Source organism: Halichoeres trimaculatus, unplaced genomic scaffold (assembly GCF_033239565.1).
Source record: "Halichoeres trimaculatus isolate MK-OKI-2021-1 unplaced genomic scaffold, fHalTri1.1 fHalTri1_scaffold_15, whole genome shotgun sequence".
NCBI classification, from domain to species: Eukaryota; Metazoa; Chordata; class Actinopteri; order Labriformes; family Labridae; genus Halichoeres; species Halichoeres trimaculatus.
In genome coordinates this window covers 24,885,138-24,899,252 of record NW_027437193.1, presented here as the reverse complement: position 1 = coordinate 24,899,252, position 14,115 = coordinate 24,885,138, and the positions used below count along the sequence as shown (strand labels likewise).

Here is a 14,115-nt window from a genome sequence, read left to right as displayed (position 1 = left end):
ATTGACTGTATGACATCCAGATGTATGAGCACATTCATAACCAGCTGAGATGTTGGACTCAGATGACTGTGTGCTGTCCCTAGACAATATTTTTTTTGAAAAACCCATTGTCCACAAAATGTGAGTACAAAATAATATTCCCAAATTCATTTATATTTCATCTTTCTCTCTGATATACATGAATGCATTGACCTATGAACTGTATTTGACAGAAAGCCGCTGCACCAGGAAGTCAGTCCATGGCATCTTGAAGCACCTCCGTCTCTTTCTCAGATCCCTGCCACACAGGATATGCAGAAGGAGGCAGAGACTCTCTCTGCTCTTTACAGTATGTTATGCTCTGGATAAGAGGGAATTCCATTTCACTTGACTTGGATAACTGCTCAGTATCAGGCCTATTGAAGCTATGCTAAATTTATCTCTGTGACTCAGGGTCGCCATCACATGTATAGGCCTGAAAGCATTCATTACTATCCAGGGATTTAGTAAGAAATTCTGATTTGGGTTTTATGGCATATTCTCAATAGATCTGACTGGAATGGTTACATCGCTGCTATAAATTCTTATAACCAGTGAACCAAGTAGCTGAACATCCTACCTAAATGTCGTGAGACAAGCTCATCGTGGTCATCAAACTGTGGCTGTTAACAACTTGCTTTGATAAAAAAATTCTCTTGCTTACACAGGTTTTTCACAGACACCCAAGAAATTCCTGCCTCCATTTAAAGGATCAGCTGGCCTTCAGCTCTTACCATCCAAAATAAACACTATCTACAGTTACACAGATGATGAGAAAGAGATAGAGAGTCAGAGTGGCAGCCACACTGGCACATGTGGTGGTCTTTGGGAAGGTGAAGAGTTCAGGGATTACTTTCAGGGTGCCTGTCAGGGTAGCAGAGGTAGAGATGAAACACCACAGGACTCTGGTCATGCAAACATCAACCGGAGATGTTTGTCTATGGACCCACCTCTGAGGAGAAGGCAAGTGTATTTTACTTGTTAAGTTTATGTTAAGATGATTGCATGCAAGTCTATACAGGGCTCTGATAAAATGCATTTTCTCTACTTGTTGGAGGAGAAAAAGACATATGGGCAGGAAACATGCTAAAGATACTTAAAAAGTCATTTAGCATGGTTTCTAGAGGCCCATAAATGAGCCTGCAAGTCTATCAATAGTTTCCCTCTCCATATTCTTCCTCACTCCTTGGCTAATTCTTTATTCTCTGCATATCTTCTTCCCCCACCCACAACAGCTTGTTCAAGGTTCAGGTGTTTAACAATGGAGGTGACTCGTCCAAAACAGATGACCTCAGTAGCGGCGGCGGCAGCAGCCAGACAGCATCTAGACCTCAAACTTTTCCCTGTCAGGTTTCCATGGCGACTGCACCTCCTCTTCCTCCTCCTCCTCCTCCTCTTCAGCCGCCACGGGCGACAGTTGGCCAAGCAGCTCCTCCTTTCTTCCCTGGGCCCCCCTTCTCACCCCCTCCTTTGGGCTCATCTGCAGCGAGCGGCCGACCCCCGCAGCAGGCAGCACATGCTGTGATGCAGGACAAGGGCACAAAGAGAGCCTTCGTTCCGCCCATGACGCCTCAGCCGCTCCGCATAGAAGGTTGCTGCACTGCATAAACACAGTCAAACACGGGCTCTGCACTCACCGCCTATGACTGGTTTACAAAATAACACTCGTGTAGCTTTTGTACAGTGTTGCAGCTAATGAGCATGCACGTGTCTAGCCATGGCAGCAGCTGCCACTGTGTGTTTGGGTGTGATGAGGTGAAATGAGGTGAGCTCCCCCCATTGACCGCTTCATTGTAATGAATCGTGGTCACTTGGTGGTGGATAAAAAATCAGCAGGAGTTGAAGAAACTGTCTAAACCTTTTGAGATAAATGTGATAAATAACAATTTTACTTAATTTATTGTAAGAGCTGTTGCTTTTTGTTTGAATGTTGTAATGAATGTTAAAAATTCATAGTCACATTCACTAAAATAAATGTTCAGTATTTTATGCTTACGTTTCAGGGTCCTCCGAGGCTGGGGTTTTGCGGCCAGTTTCTGAAATCCGTATCCATTTTTGTGACAATTAAAATAGGTCAGAGAATATTTGAACCTGTATCGTAGTTTCTCAAGTGAAGTAATGTGATTTCCTTAACCCAGCCAACACAGCCTCTAAGTTCAGATCTGTCTTCAGCGACTTTCCCTTCTTCAACTACGTTCAGTCCAGAGCGTTGGATGATGTAAGCATGATCAAAACACAGGTTGATGGACGAATACAGAGGATGACAACAATAGTTGTCTTTTAATAATCAATCAGATGTGTGTTGAATTGCTGTTTGGTTTGCTTACAGGTTTTGTACACAGATAAGAACTTTGTGGCATGTGCTCCCACTGGATCTGGTAAAACTGTGCTGTTTGAGCTGGCCATTATTCGCCTGCTAATGGAGACATCTGAGCCTTGGAGAGACATCAAAGCAGTCTACAGTGAGCTGATCTTTTTAGTTCAATATATGAACAAAGCTCTAGAATATTGAATCAATATTTGCAAACTGCTTGGCATTATATCTAAAAAGTTGTTCTTACCAGTCACGCTAGAACTGGCTTGTAAAGGTGCTCACTGTTTGTTGTTGCCAGTGGCCCCGATCAAAGCTCTGTGCAGTCAGTGCTTCGAGAGCTGGAAGAAGAAGTTCGGTCCTCTGGGGCTGAGCTGTAAAGAGCTGACAGGTGACACAGAGATCGATGACTTCTTTGAGATACAGGACTCCCACATCATCCTGACCACTCCTGTGTGTGAAACTACACTGCATGTCAAAACTCATGTGTCACACAAAGCAGAAGTCTTACCGTAATTCACAATGAGACATTTCTCTTGTTCACAGGAAAAATGGGACAGCATGACAAGAAAATGGAAGGACAACTGTCTGTTACAGCTGGTCAGGCTTTTTCTTATTGATGAGGTCAGTGCGCTTTTAAGATGTTGCTTTTCACAAGTCCATTTTTTAAAATAAGCAATGTTTAATAATCTGCAGAGTAGTGGATGCTTTTTGTACCAGCAGATGTAATTTCTAAATTGTGTTTAATTATGTCACGTTGCCTACAGAACATCATTATTTCCTCCCCTCAGTGCTCTATTTCATTTAGGGTTAGCCATCAAAACAGTACATCATGTTCTGGGCCTTGGATTGTTATTGTGCGTGCAGTCTGTCTACTTAGTGTCAGCATGAGATGCACTTTCTTTTGTTCATCACAGATTTTAGTGGTGAAAGACAGCTACATTTGTTCACAACTGAAAATAGTGACAAAAAGTTAATAACATGTTCACATCACACGCTTTGTTCTCCCAGGTGCATGTAGTGAAGGATGCGACCCGCGGTGCCACTCTGGAGGTGGTGGTGAGCAGGATGAAGGCTGTTAATGAGTACAGGACAGCACAGAATCCAGGAAAAGACCTCTCTATGAGGTTTGTGGCTGCATCAGCCACTATACCCAATATCACTGACGTAAGCTGGGAAGAAAGTTGGAAAGTTATCGTGAAGGTAATGTGGACATATTTTTCTGGCGGTAATACTTCCATGTTTGCTTTGGCAAATGTCTGTTATCAGATAGCAGACTGGCTTTCTAATGAGAGTGGCCCAGCTGCATATCTGGATATGGATGAGAGCCACCGCCCCGTGAAGCTGAGGAAGGTGGTGCTGGGATTCCCCTGCAGCTCAAACCAGTCAGAGTTCAAATTCGACCTGTCTCTCAACTACAAGATGGCCAGCATCATTCAAACGTACTCAGACCAGAAGCCTGCACTTGTGGTAGGTCAGACAAATCCGTATTTACCTTTTGCTGTGTCTTTCCATGTGTTTGGACTAATAAAAGTTAATGGGAACTGGTGTGTCTGTGTTTAAATTATTATTTTCTTTTATAGTTTTGCTCTACGAGGAAAGGAGCCCAGCAGTCGGCTACGGTTCTAGCCAAGGATGCTCGCTTCATTATGAGTATTGAGCACAAGCAAAGGTATGTTTTTACCATTCATCTATCTCTCACTGATCCATTGTTAGACCTTTTGTTGTTCAGTAAAGTGAATTTTACAGAGAACTTTATCTTTATTTCATTTTCCCACTTTTTGTTTTGTTTAGATTGATGAAATATGCAAACTCTATTCTGGATTCAAAACTCAGAGGTGAGTTTATCTTGAACCGTGAATGTGAAGACTCATCAGCGACACACTTTCATAGACGGTCACTTTTCTTCAACGCTGCTTTTGTGTCTTGTCTGTGGTCCAGATCTGGTGATGTTAGGTGTGGGTTTCCACCATGCAGGAGTGGACTTGTCTGACAGGAAGTTGGTAGAAAACGCCTTTACTGTGGGAGACCTGCCTGTCCTCTGTGAGACTCTGCCACTAACAATGTTTTATCCTGTGCTGTAAAGGGATATGTAACTGTATAACCTTGCAATAGGATCTGTGTTTCTAATTTCTTTGTTATACTGCAGACAAGAATGACAAGTATGTCAGGTTTAACACAGCACTCGTACAGTGTTTCATTTGTACAGAATTTAATCCACACAAGGCATCAGTCCAAGTTTTATAACAACAGTTAGGTCAAAAATGTGTCTAAAAATTTTAAAAGTTTTATTTATATTGTTGCAGTAACATCCATCCATACTGCATTTTTTTCTTTTCTGTTCAGGCAAATAGAAGAAACTAAGATTACAAAATGAAAGTATTTGTTTTAAATTTGATACCTTCTGAATGTTTTTGGTGCTTCCTAATCATAACCATGCCAACAAACTGAGCTGAGCATGGTGTGAAACAGTAACTTTGACTACATGCCGGCACAACTAAAAATCAGCTTTGTGTTATATTTCATGGCCACTGAACTTCTGCCTATAGTCTGATTTTTTTTTACATCGCAGTTACCACCAGGACTCTGGCCATGGGGGTGAACCTACCAGCTCATCTGGTGGTGATTAAGTCCACTGTGCAGTACGTGTCCGGCTCCTGTGAGGAGTACAGCGAGGCTGACCTGCTGCAGATGATAGGAAGAGCTGGAAGACCACAAGTAAGGCCAGAAAAAAGGCTTATTTTTTGTGAAAGCTTGGTGCTGGAACACAAAAAAAAGGAACAGGTCTGAGCAGTTTTTCATTACACGGCTTTTAAACCTGCTCCCTAATTTGCACATTTTGTCATCGAGGTTGACTAATGAGTTAAAAATTGCCTTTAAAGATGGCTTTGAGTAGCTGTTTTACGGGCAGCAACGGCTGCAACATAATCTCTCAGGCCAAGTGTGCCAGACTAATGTAGGTCGTTTGAAGGTCCTCGTTTTTACAGGCTGCTAAGGTTGTAATTGGAAACATAAGTCAGCATTACAGGAAGGGTTTAGCCAGACAGAATACCTTTAGATGCACGAGCCTTTTTGAATATGGTGTGGTTGCTGTTTACATAGCTCGCTTTGAATCCACCGCACTTCGTTTTTGTAAATGTTGTCTGAAAGTGTAATGTAACACAGAGTCCAAAAAACACACACTATCTTTTACTGAATGATTTACTGATTTGTTAGACAGAGGAACATTTTGGCAGTTTAAATGAGCCTCCAGACCCTTAAACTAGTATGTTGCTTCACTCATATCTGAGAACATACACAAATATTTCCCCCGTTTAAAAATACTGTAGTTTGCTTTGATTAAAATGTACTTTTATATATATATATGTTGATCATTAAAAGTTTTAAGTCAACATTAAGGCATCTGAAGGTCTCGTAAAGGTAGGGGTAGTTTACAAACAGATTTAAAAGTGCGTGTGTCTGTCCTCTAGTTTGACACATCCGCCACTGCAGTGATCATGACCAAGATGGAAACCAAAGACAAATACATGAAACTTATGAGTGGGGCAGAAATCGTCGAGAGCAGGTATTTCAGCACAGTCACTTTACTTTTTTGCTTTTTTTCTGTCTCTCTGTCTTTTTGCTCTTTTTGTCTGTGTTCCTGATCTTTGCGTTCTCACAGGAGAGGGATTAAACAGTATCTCAGGAGGTAACCGTACACCTCTTTTCTCCAGCTTACACAGTCACCTGGTGGAGCACCTGAATGCTGAGATTGTCCTCCAAACCATCAGTGATGTCAACATGGCTCTGGACTGGATACGCTCCACCCTCCTCTACATCAGAGCGCTGAAGAACCCCACACACTACGGTCAGGAGTCCAAACTCGGGCAAAAAAACAATGAATTGTATCAAAGTCAGTGTTGAGATTCTTTGTTCAAATTCGCTTTCAGGTTTCTCAGCTGACTTGGACAGATCTGGGATTGAAGCAAAACTACAAGGTGGGCCAGGACTTTCTTTTCTTTTCTTTTTTTTGCGTTGATGACTTTTGAAATCTTGTGCAAGTTACTCCGCTAACCAAAGTGTAATTTGAATGTTTCAATGTCCTGTTGTATCACAGAGCTGTGTCTGAAGAATCTCAACTCTCTGTCCTCCCTGGATCTGATTCACATGGATGAAGACATCAACATTAAACCAACGGGTACAGACGACACCATAGTCACTTGTTTGCACATTTTAAAGTTTTTTTTGTATCTTTTTCCACTATTTTTGACTGTTGTTCATCCACACTCCTCTTTCATTAGTTTTGACAAACACTCAAGAAAGTCAGCTGTTTGGTTGCCTGTTGTTCTTTTCAGAGGTCGGCAGGTTGATGGCGAGGTACTGTGTTGCCTTTGACACCATGAAACAATTCAGCAAAGTGTCTGGCACTGAGAACCTGCCTGACCTGGTATGTAACCTACCTGGTTCACACAGTGACGATGAATGTTGTTAAATTAGATTCTGGCAGATTCGAAATGCCGGTCAATATTAAGATTCTGTATACACTGCCTGCCCAAAAATGAAGCCGCCGCAAAAAAAAAGTCATACGCTAATGTTTTGTTGGACTGCCTTTAGCTTTGATTGCGATATGCATTTGCTGTGTCATTGTTTCAGTAAGCTTCTGCAATGTCACAAGATTTATTTCCATCCAGTGTTGCATTAATTTTTCACCCAGATTGAAGTCTGACCGCTGTCAGTCAGCAATCAGTGAGGCTTCAATTTGCTAGGGAGCATAAAGATTGGACTCTGAAGTAATGGAAGAAGGTCATGTGGTCTGAAGAGTCCAGATTGACCCTGTTCCAGAGTGATGGGCCATCAGGGTAAGAAGAGAGGCAGATGAAGTGATCTCCCATCATGCCTAGTGCCTACTGTCCAAGCCTGTGAGGGCAGTGCTGTGATCTGGGGTTGCTGCAGTTGGTCAGGTCTAGGTTCAGCAACAGTCTGTGTTTAAATAATGAGGTCAGCTGACTACCTGAATATACTGAATGATCAGGTTATTCTATCAATGGGTTTCTTCTTCCCTGTTGGCACGGCCATATTCCAAGATGACAAGGCCAGGATTCATCGGGCTCAGATTGTGAAAGACTGGTTCAGGGAGCATCAGACATCATTTTCACACATGGATTGGCCCCCACAGAGTCCAGACCTTAACCCCAAAATTTGGGATGTGCTGGAGAAGGCTTTGTGCAGCTTTCAGACTCTACCATCATCAATGAAGATCTTGGTGAAAAATTAATGCAACACTGGATGGAAAAAAATCTTGTGACATTGCAGAAGCTTATTGAGACAATGACACAGCGAATGCGTCAATCAAAGCTAAAGACAGTCCAATGAAATATCAGAGTGTGACCTTTTTTTTTTGGTAGCCACTTTTTTTGTGGCTGGGCAGTGTAGATTAAGGTATTGAAAGAAGGAGCTGTTTTGATGGGACGTGTCTGTGCAGATTGATCTGGTCTCAAAGAGCAAAGAGTTCAGCGACATTCAGCTCAGAGTGAACGAGAAAAAACCTTTGAACACTTTGAACCGGGACAAGAACAGGATCACCATCAGGTCAGACATTGACTAAACTAACATCCTCGTAAACAACACCACCTCTCTTTCTTTTGTTATTTTGGATCAGATCTTCTCTTTCTGTTTGTTCAGGTTTCCTTTGGAGGGAAAGATCAGATCTAGTGAGATGAAAGTGAACTGGTGGGTTTTTTTGGTCGATGCCCTCTCTCCGGAAAACCATTCGAAAAACAGCTCATGTATTCATTTTCTGTGAAGTTACTGTAACTTTTATGATCGTTGCTTTGTCCTCAGCTTGATTCAGGCACAGTTAAGCTGCATCTCAATCCCTGAGTTTGGACTTACTCAGGATACAGCAAAGATCTTCAGGAATGGGATGCGCATCAGCAAATGTATGTGGACCAAATTTGGGGACAACAAAAAGTAACAGGATAAATGAGTTAATATTTCAGCTTTATTATGTTTTGATCCTGATCAGGCCTGTCCGAGTTTCTGAGTCAGACATCCAAGATAGAGTTTTCTGCTCTGCTCAACTCCCTGATCCTGGCTAAATGCTTCAGAGCCAGGCTTTGGGAAAACTCACCGTATGTTTCCAGACAGCTGGAGAAAATAGGTAGAGTGGTTTCCATGCACAAAGTATCTTTACTAATCAATCTTTCTATAAAGTAAACATCAAACTAATCATAAGTATTATAAATAATAAACTGTGTATTTCAGGCCCGACCTTGTCAGCTGCCATGGTGAACGCTGGACTCACCACTTTCAGCAAAATAGAGCAGACTAATCCCAGAGAGCTTGAGCTGGTCAGTCAGAAAACACCAGAAACACTACTTTTTCTTTATGTTTTAATTTAATCATTTCTTACAAGTAATATTTAAAAGGAATTAGAAGAGATGTTCACACCTTGGGACACTGTAGTCGCAAAATCTCACAGTCACAACTAAATGTCTGGAAACAATTCAGGTCAAGATTGTTCAAATTCCTTTTTGTTTAGATTGTCAACAGACATCCTCCGTTTGGCAACCTGATCAGAGAGTCTGTCATACATCTCCCCAAGTATGATGTTACTCTGGAGCAGGTGAAAGCTTTATTATATTTATTCCCAAAAAGTCTTCTTCTTAGCTGAGGTCTGATTTGATAGCGTCTTTGTTCTTTTCCCCTCTTCTTGTTGGGGTGTTGCAGCTCCCCAGGTACAGCTACAGCATGGCTGAGATCGTGCTGAAGGTGAGCCTGACGAACCAGGCACAGTTGCGGTCCAGGAGAACAGCTCCCGACCACCACTACGTCTCTCTGATTATCGGAGACTCTGACAATAAAGTGGTCTTCCTACAAAAACTCACGTGAGACAAAATCAGCAGGCTTTCACATATTTTGCTGTAGGAAATCAGAGCTTACCAGTTTTCTAAAAAAGCTTGATTTTCAAATCAAAAGTGTATTGGATTTTAACCAGGCACCTTCTTCTTCCAGGGACCTGGTGCTGCTGAAGAGTGGAAGCTGGTTGAAGAAGATTGAGGTGACAAAGGCCTCTAAAGGAGAGGAGATCAGCGTCAATCTCATCAGCTCAGAATACGGTTAACCTCAGAAATGCTTTTGAGTTTCACATGAAGAAGTTTTTACAGTATTTGCAGATATCCCAGCTGTACAAAGGGAGATACTTCATGTGCATTTGAGCCATTTTCCTTCCCACAGTTGGCCTGGATATCCAGCAGAAGTTCAATGTGTACTTCTCCAAAGCCAAGAGGTTTGAAACTGAAAATCCCTATCACACATCATATGACCCCTCTGGACAGAGACAGCAACACTCAGTGAAACCACAGCCGTCAGTTCATGCGGCAGCTCAGAGAGGAAATGCTACACCTGCCACTGACACAGGTACGTCACCTGAGATGATACTGTTACATACATAATAAAATTACATAGAAAAACAAAGAAATGCACACCTTCTTGAATACAGGATTCACCCAGTCCTCCTTTCTGAGCCTTAAAAAACAAACTCTGGTGTTACGATTTTGTAAAAATATACCTTTTTTTTTCTTCTCTCTTTGCATAACATTAAACGAATCATCAGATTCAGGCAACAAAAGACGATGCAACCACTTCTGCAAAAACAAAGATCTCTGTGGTCATGACTGCTGTGAGTACTGACCATCTGTTTTTTATTTGAATTTGTCTCTTTGTTCACTTTAAGCTCCGATCTGTGCTTCACTCTGTATGCCTGTCTATACTTAGAGCACATACTGTATACCTTAACTGTGAATTAGAGCTCATGTGTGCTGCTCTCCTCAGGTAAAGTAGGCGTAACTGTGGCACGAAAGAGATCAACAAATCAAGAATTTTCCTCCTATCTGAACGACCTGAGGAGCAGGAATGAAACACTCGCACCAACTCCTGTCAAACGGCTCAAGGTGAGGTGCTAAAAAAAAGAGAATAAAAAAAAATATTTGGAGCTGGTATACACCTGAATCATTCTCTTTTCACGATGCAAAAACAGACAAAAACCTAAGAGCTGTTGACCTCAAACTAGTCAAAAGTTATTGTGTTATACAATCACAAAAGATATCAATCTGAGAATAGATCACATTCAAAACTGTGTATTCAGGGTGCTCCCATACACTATTTTATCCTCAAAGAAGAACACCTGCCTTGCTTTCCCTTGTCCTTATGTTGAATCTGCAGAAAAAGCAGATGAGTCACCCTGAAGTCACAATTGGTTAAGATCATTTTAAAAGAAATGTCAATGATGGAGGAGCTGAATTTCTGCTGAGGGAACAAGTTTGAACCAGTTATATAAAAAACCCATGTAATAAAGAAATAAAGGACAGGTAACATCACCATAGATAGATAGATAGATAGATAGATAGATAGATAGATAGATAGATAGATAGATAGATAGATAGATAGATAGATAGATAGATAGATAGATAGATAGATAGATAGATGGGTTTGATACATTGTTTCTGTTTCACAGTTGGCTAAATAAGTTTGTCTTATGTTTTGTTTTTCTAGATGAGAATGAGAGAAGAGCCTGTGTCTGTCAACATCCAAGAGTTTTCATACAAACCCAAAGATCGGCTACATACTGTTTCCAGGTATTCACTGAGACATGCTACACTTTTTACTTCATAAGTAAGCGACACCATAACAATATTCTTTTCACTGCAAATAAAAGAGTTTGATACAGGCGCTACAGTAACATTGGTGGAAACTGACTGTGATACTGAATTCTGTCTTTGTCTTGTGTCATTTATTAAAGCTGTGGAGGAAGCCAGTCTCAGGCCGTAGATCTGACAAGAGAGGACTTCATACGGCCACCAGACAGTTATATGGACTGTGCTGACATTGGTAAGCAAGTGGCATTAAAATAAAACACAGACTCATCATCATATTCCTCAACACTGCAGATTTAAACACTTACATGGCCTGTGACTGTTTCCTTATGTTTCTGGACTCATATGTCCTTTTAGATTACGATGACTACCTGCTGGACATGACTGAGATGGAGGAACCTGTACAGACTCCTGCTTCAGCTCATGCTTACAGTCAAAGTGTGTTTTCTTTTTGTACTAAATAAGCAATTTTGTCTTATATCATTGTATAGAATAACATTTTCATTAACTATTTTTAAATTACTTTTAATTAGGGCTGGGACTTTAACGCTTTAATTAGATTAATTAATTACACCGCACATTAACGCGTTATAAAAATCAACGCAAGATTAACTCATTGGCTGCCAGACATTTTCAGAGCATCTTGAATGATCTTTTAAGACCCAAATAATCTTGTTTTCTCTGACTGTGAACACCAAAGTTACTTAAGAAGAGTGGACTGTCTTCTTTTATGTCTCTCTTCCTGTTTTTGGTCCAAAAAATAGAAATTTCAAACTTTTTTGATCGTGTTCATCTTGGACGCTCCATCCTTTGATCCCTCGATGATCTCTGTCGTCTTTTCTCACGATGGCGCCGCTCTTTCTCTCTGAACTACTGTGACACATCTTCGTGTCAGAGTGAGCTGCTTGAACTTTTCTGACTTGCAGCGTCTCGCTTTGTCTCTGTCATCTCACATTTCTCCTCATATCCATGCTGAGCTCTCATCCAAAGAGCGCACCACCCACAGTAGTTTACGAGCAGGATTTTGATTGACAAGCTCCACCAGACCCCGCCTCCCTCCGCTGAAAAATATAATTTACTTCTATAAACGCAGTAAACAGTCATCCAATGTCAATGGCAGGGAACACAGACATTTTAATTAATATTGACCAGTTGAAAAAAAAAAGATTTACAAATCTTCCCTTTTTTAATGAATTCATTTGATCAGTCATGCACTATAATTTGTAATGCCCTACAGTTCAAATTCTTTATGTGGGGACCTTAAGCAGATATAAGATTAAAATGTGATTAATTAGATCAATTAATAACAAATCCTGTAAATAATTTGATTATTTTTTAATCTCCTGACAGCACTATTTACCACATTATGGCTGATGAATCTACTTGAAAGTAGTGTCCACAAAAAAAACATCTTCTGACCAAAATAAACAGGATTTTGTGGTTTAAACTTGTGTATGAGAATATTCAATGATTTAGTCTTCTACCAAAATCTGTTTAGCTTGAAAAGTGTTGCTTCTGATGTTGAATATTGAAGTGATTAAAATGCGATTAATTACAATTAATTAATTACAAATGGCATAATTAATTCGATTAATTTTTTTAATCAAGTCCCACCACTACTTTTGATTAGTCACAATAATGATATTAACTCATCATCACTGTTTCTTCATCTGTGTTCAGGCTCCTCAGCGTGGATGAACTGTGAACCTCAGAACCAGAAACATCTTCTGAATCAGAACAGGCCAACAAACCCTGCTCCCCCAAAGAACTCTCCAGTCGTGTCAAACAAGGATGTCCTCAGTGAAAATGCAACACACTCATTTATACCCACTGTGAGCTTTGATCTCGGAAATGAATATGACGACTGGGATGACTTTGCTGATGAAAATCTGGTGCATGCCAGCGAGACATCTTTGGTCTCATGTGCTGCTCCAGTTCAGAAATCAGTGGACCACAACAAGAAAGGTAAAAGAAAGTTTGACAAATCAATCATAGGAAGGAAGCACAATTAGTGCAGTTTGGATGTTGTGGATTACTGTAAGAGGATATTAAAAATAATGTGTATTTCATGTGTAGATTTTCCTGCTGCAGCAACACCGCTGTTACTCCATCAACAGTGTGTTACCACCTCTGCCAGAACACCACTGAGGTGTGACAAAATAGTGCACAAATTACCTCCAATTACATCCAATAAATCACTGAGGTTTCATTTTCTGGCCAGAAGTAAAAATGTTTGTCTTCTTTAGGTCAATTTCATCCACTGTGTGTCCTGTAAGGCCAGGACCCTCACCATCAGTCTCAGTGAGACCACAGAGCAGAATCACTCTCGACTGCCATAAGAAGGTATTTATAGTATGTTGCTTTTGCATTTGTATGCAAGATGAGCACATGATCAAGAAAATGTCAAACTGTGCACGATGGAAAAAAAAACATGATTCGTTTTTCTCTTCTTGTGCAAAATTATGTATATTTTAGTCCCTAAACCCTATCTAAATCTCAATATAAGTTACCGGTAGAAAGCTTTCAGAAATTTTACCGAGTGTTTTGTGATTTGCTGAGCGATGGCACGTGTGTAACACTTGCATTTCCTCCTACCTGTTCAGAGACAGAGCAGCTCCAGGACAGAGATCATCACAAAAACACCTGAATACCTCCCCCAGCAGAGCAAGAGCCAAGTGGCCCCACTCACAAGGTTTAACTTCTTTTCAAATGTGATCACCCAAGCCAGCATCAACTCATCTGTCAAAGGAAGGTAGAGGAAAAAAACCTTTTATTTATTTTTATTTTGACTTGATGGCTCTTATGTAACAAACTTACACATTTTTCATTTTTTACTTGTGTTTCAGCAACAGCAACAAAGAAGAGGAAGCATTCATTGGGATATTTGACGGCATATTTTAACAATTTTTTGTCTTAGAATTCAAGACAATGTTTTGTGTTCAAGATGATATTAAATGTAAGGTTGACACCATAGGTATGTTGAGTGTTTAAGGAGTGTTACATATTCAAACTGGAAATAAAAAAGTTGTAGATTGATTCTAAATTTTACAAATGTTATTTGATGCAATAAAGTATCTGTTTATTGTCTGATTCATGGCTTTTTTCTTGAATGATCCAAGATATGCTTTGCCAACAAATTCGACAGGGCTTACA

General features: G+C 40.5%; 1 protein-coding gene across 1 annotated transcript; it reads left to right on the top strand.

Moving 5' to 3' along the window:
- Positions 1-1,374: 1,374 nt before the first annotated feature.
- Positions 1,375-13,863, top strand: hfm1 (helicase for meiosis 1). The gene is made up of 35 exons (XM_074688623.1): positions 1,375-1,609; positions 2,157-2,236; positions 2,348-2,480; positions 2,631-2,782; positions 2,876-2,953; positions 3,341-3,496; positions 3,599-3,799; positions 3,913-4,001; positions 4,124-4,167; positions 4,271-4,372; positions 4,902-5,047; positions 5,800-5,894; positions 6,043-6,176; positions 6,259-6,306; positions 6,426-6,506; positions 6,664-6,755; positions 7,791-7,897; positions 7,991-8,038; positions 8,150-8,247; positions 8,334-8,468; positions 8,573-8,658; positions 8,850-8,933; positions 9,038-9,195; positions 9,323-9,426; positions 9,545-9,727; positions 9,924-9,989; positions 10,142-10,260; positions 10,862-10,944; positions 11,109-11,197; positions 11,320-11,400; positions 12,643-12,927; positions 13,039-13,111; positions 13,209-13,305; positions 13,566-13,714; positions 13,809-13,863. The coding sequence occupies exons 1-35, from the start codon at positions 1,375-1,377 to the stop codon at positions 13,861-13,863; spliced, it is 3,966 nt and encodes a 1,321-aa protein (XP_074544724.1).
- The last annotated feature ends 252 nt before the right edge of the window (positions 13,864-14,115 follow it).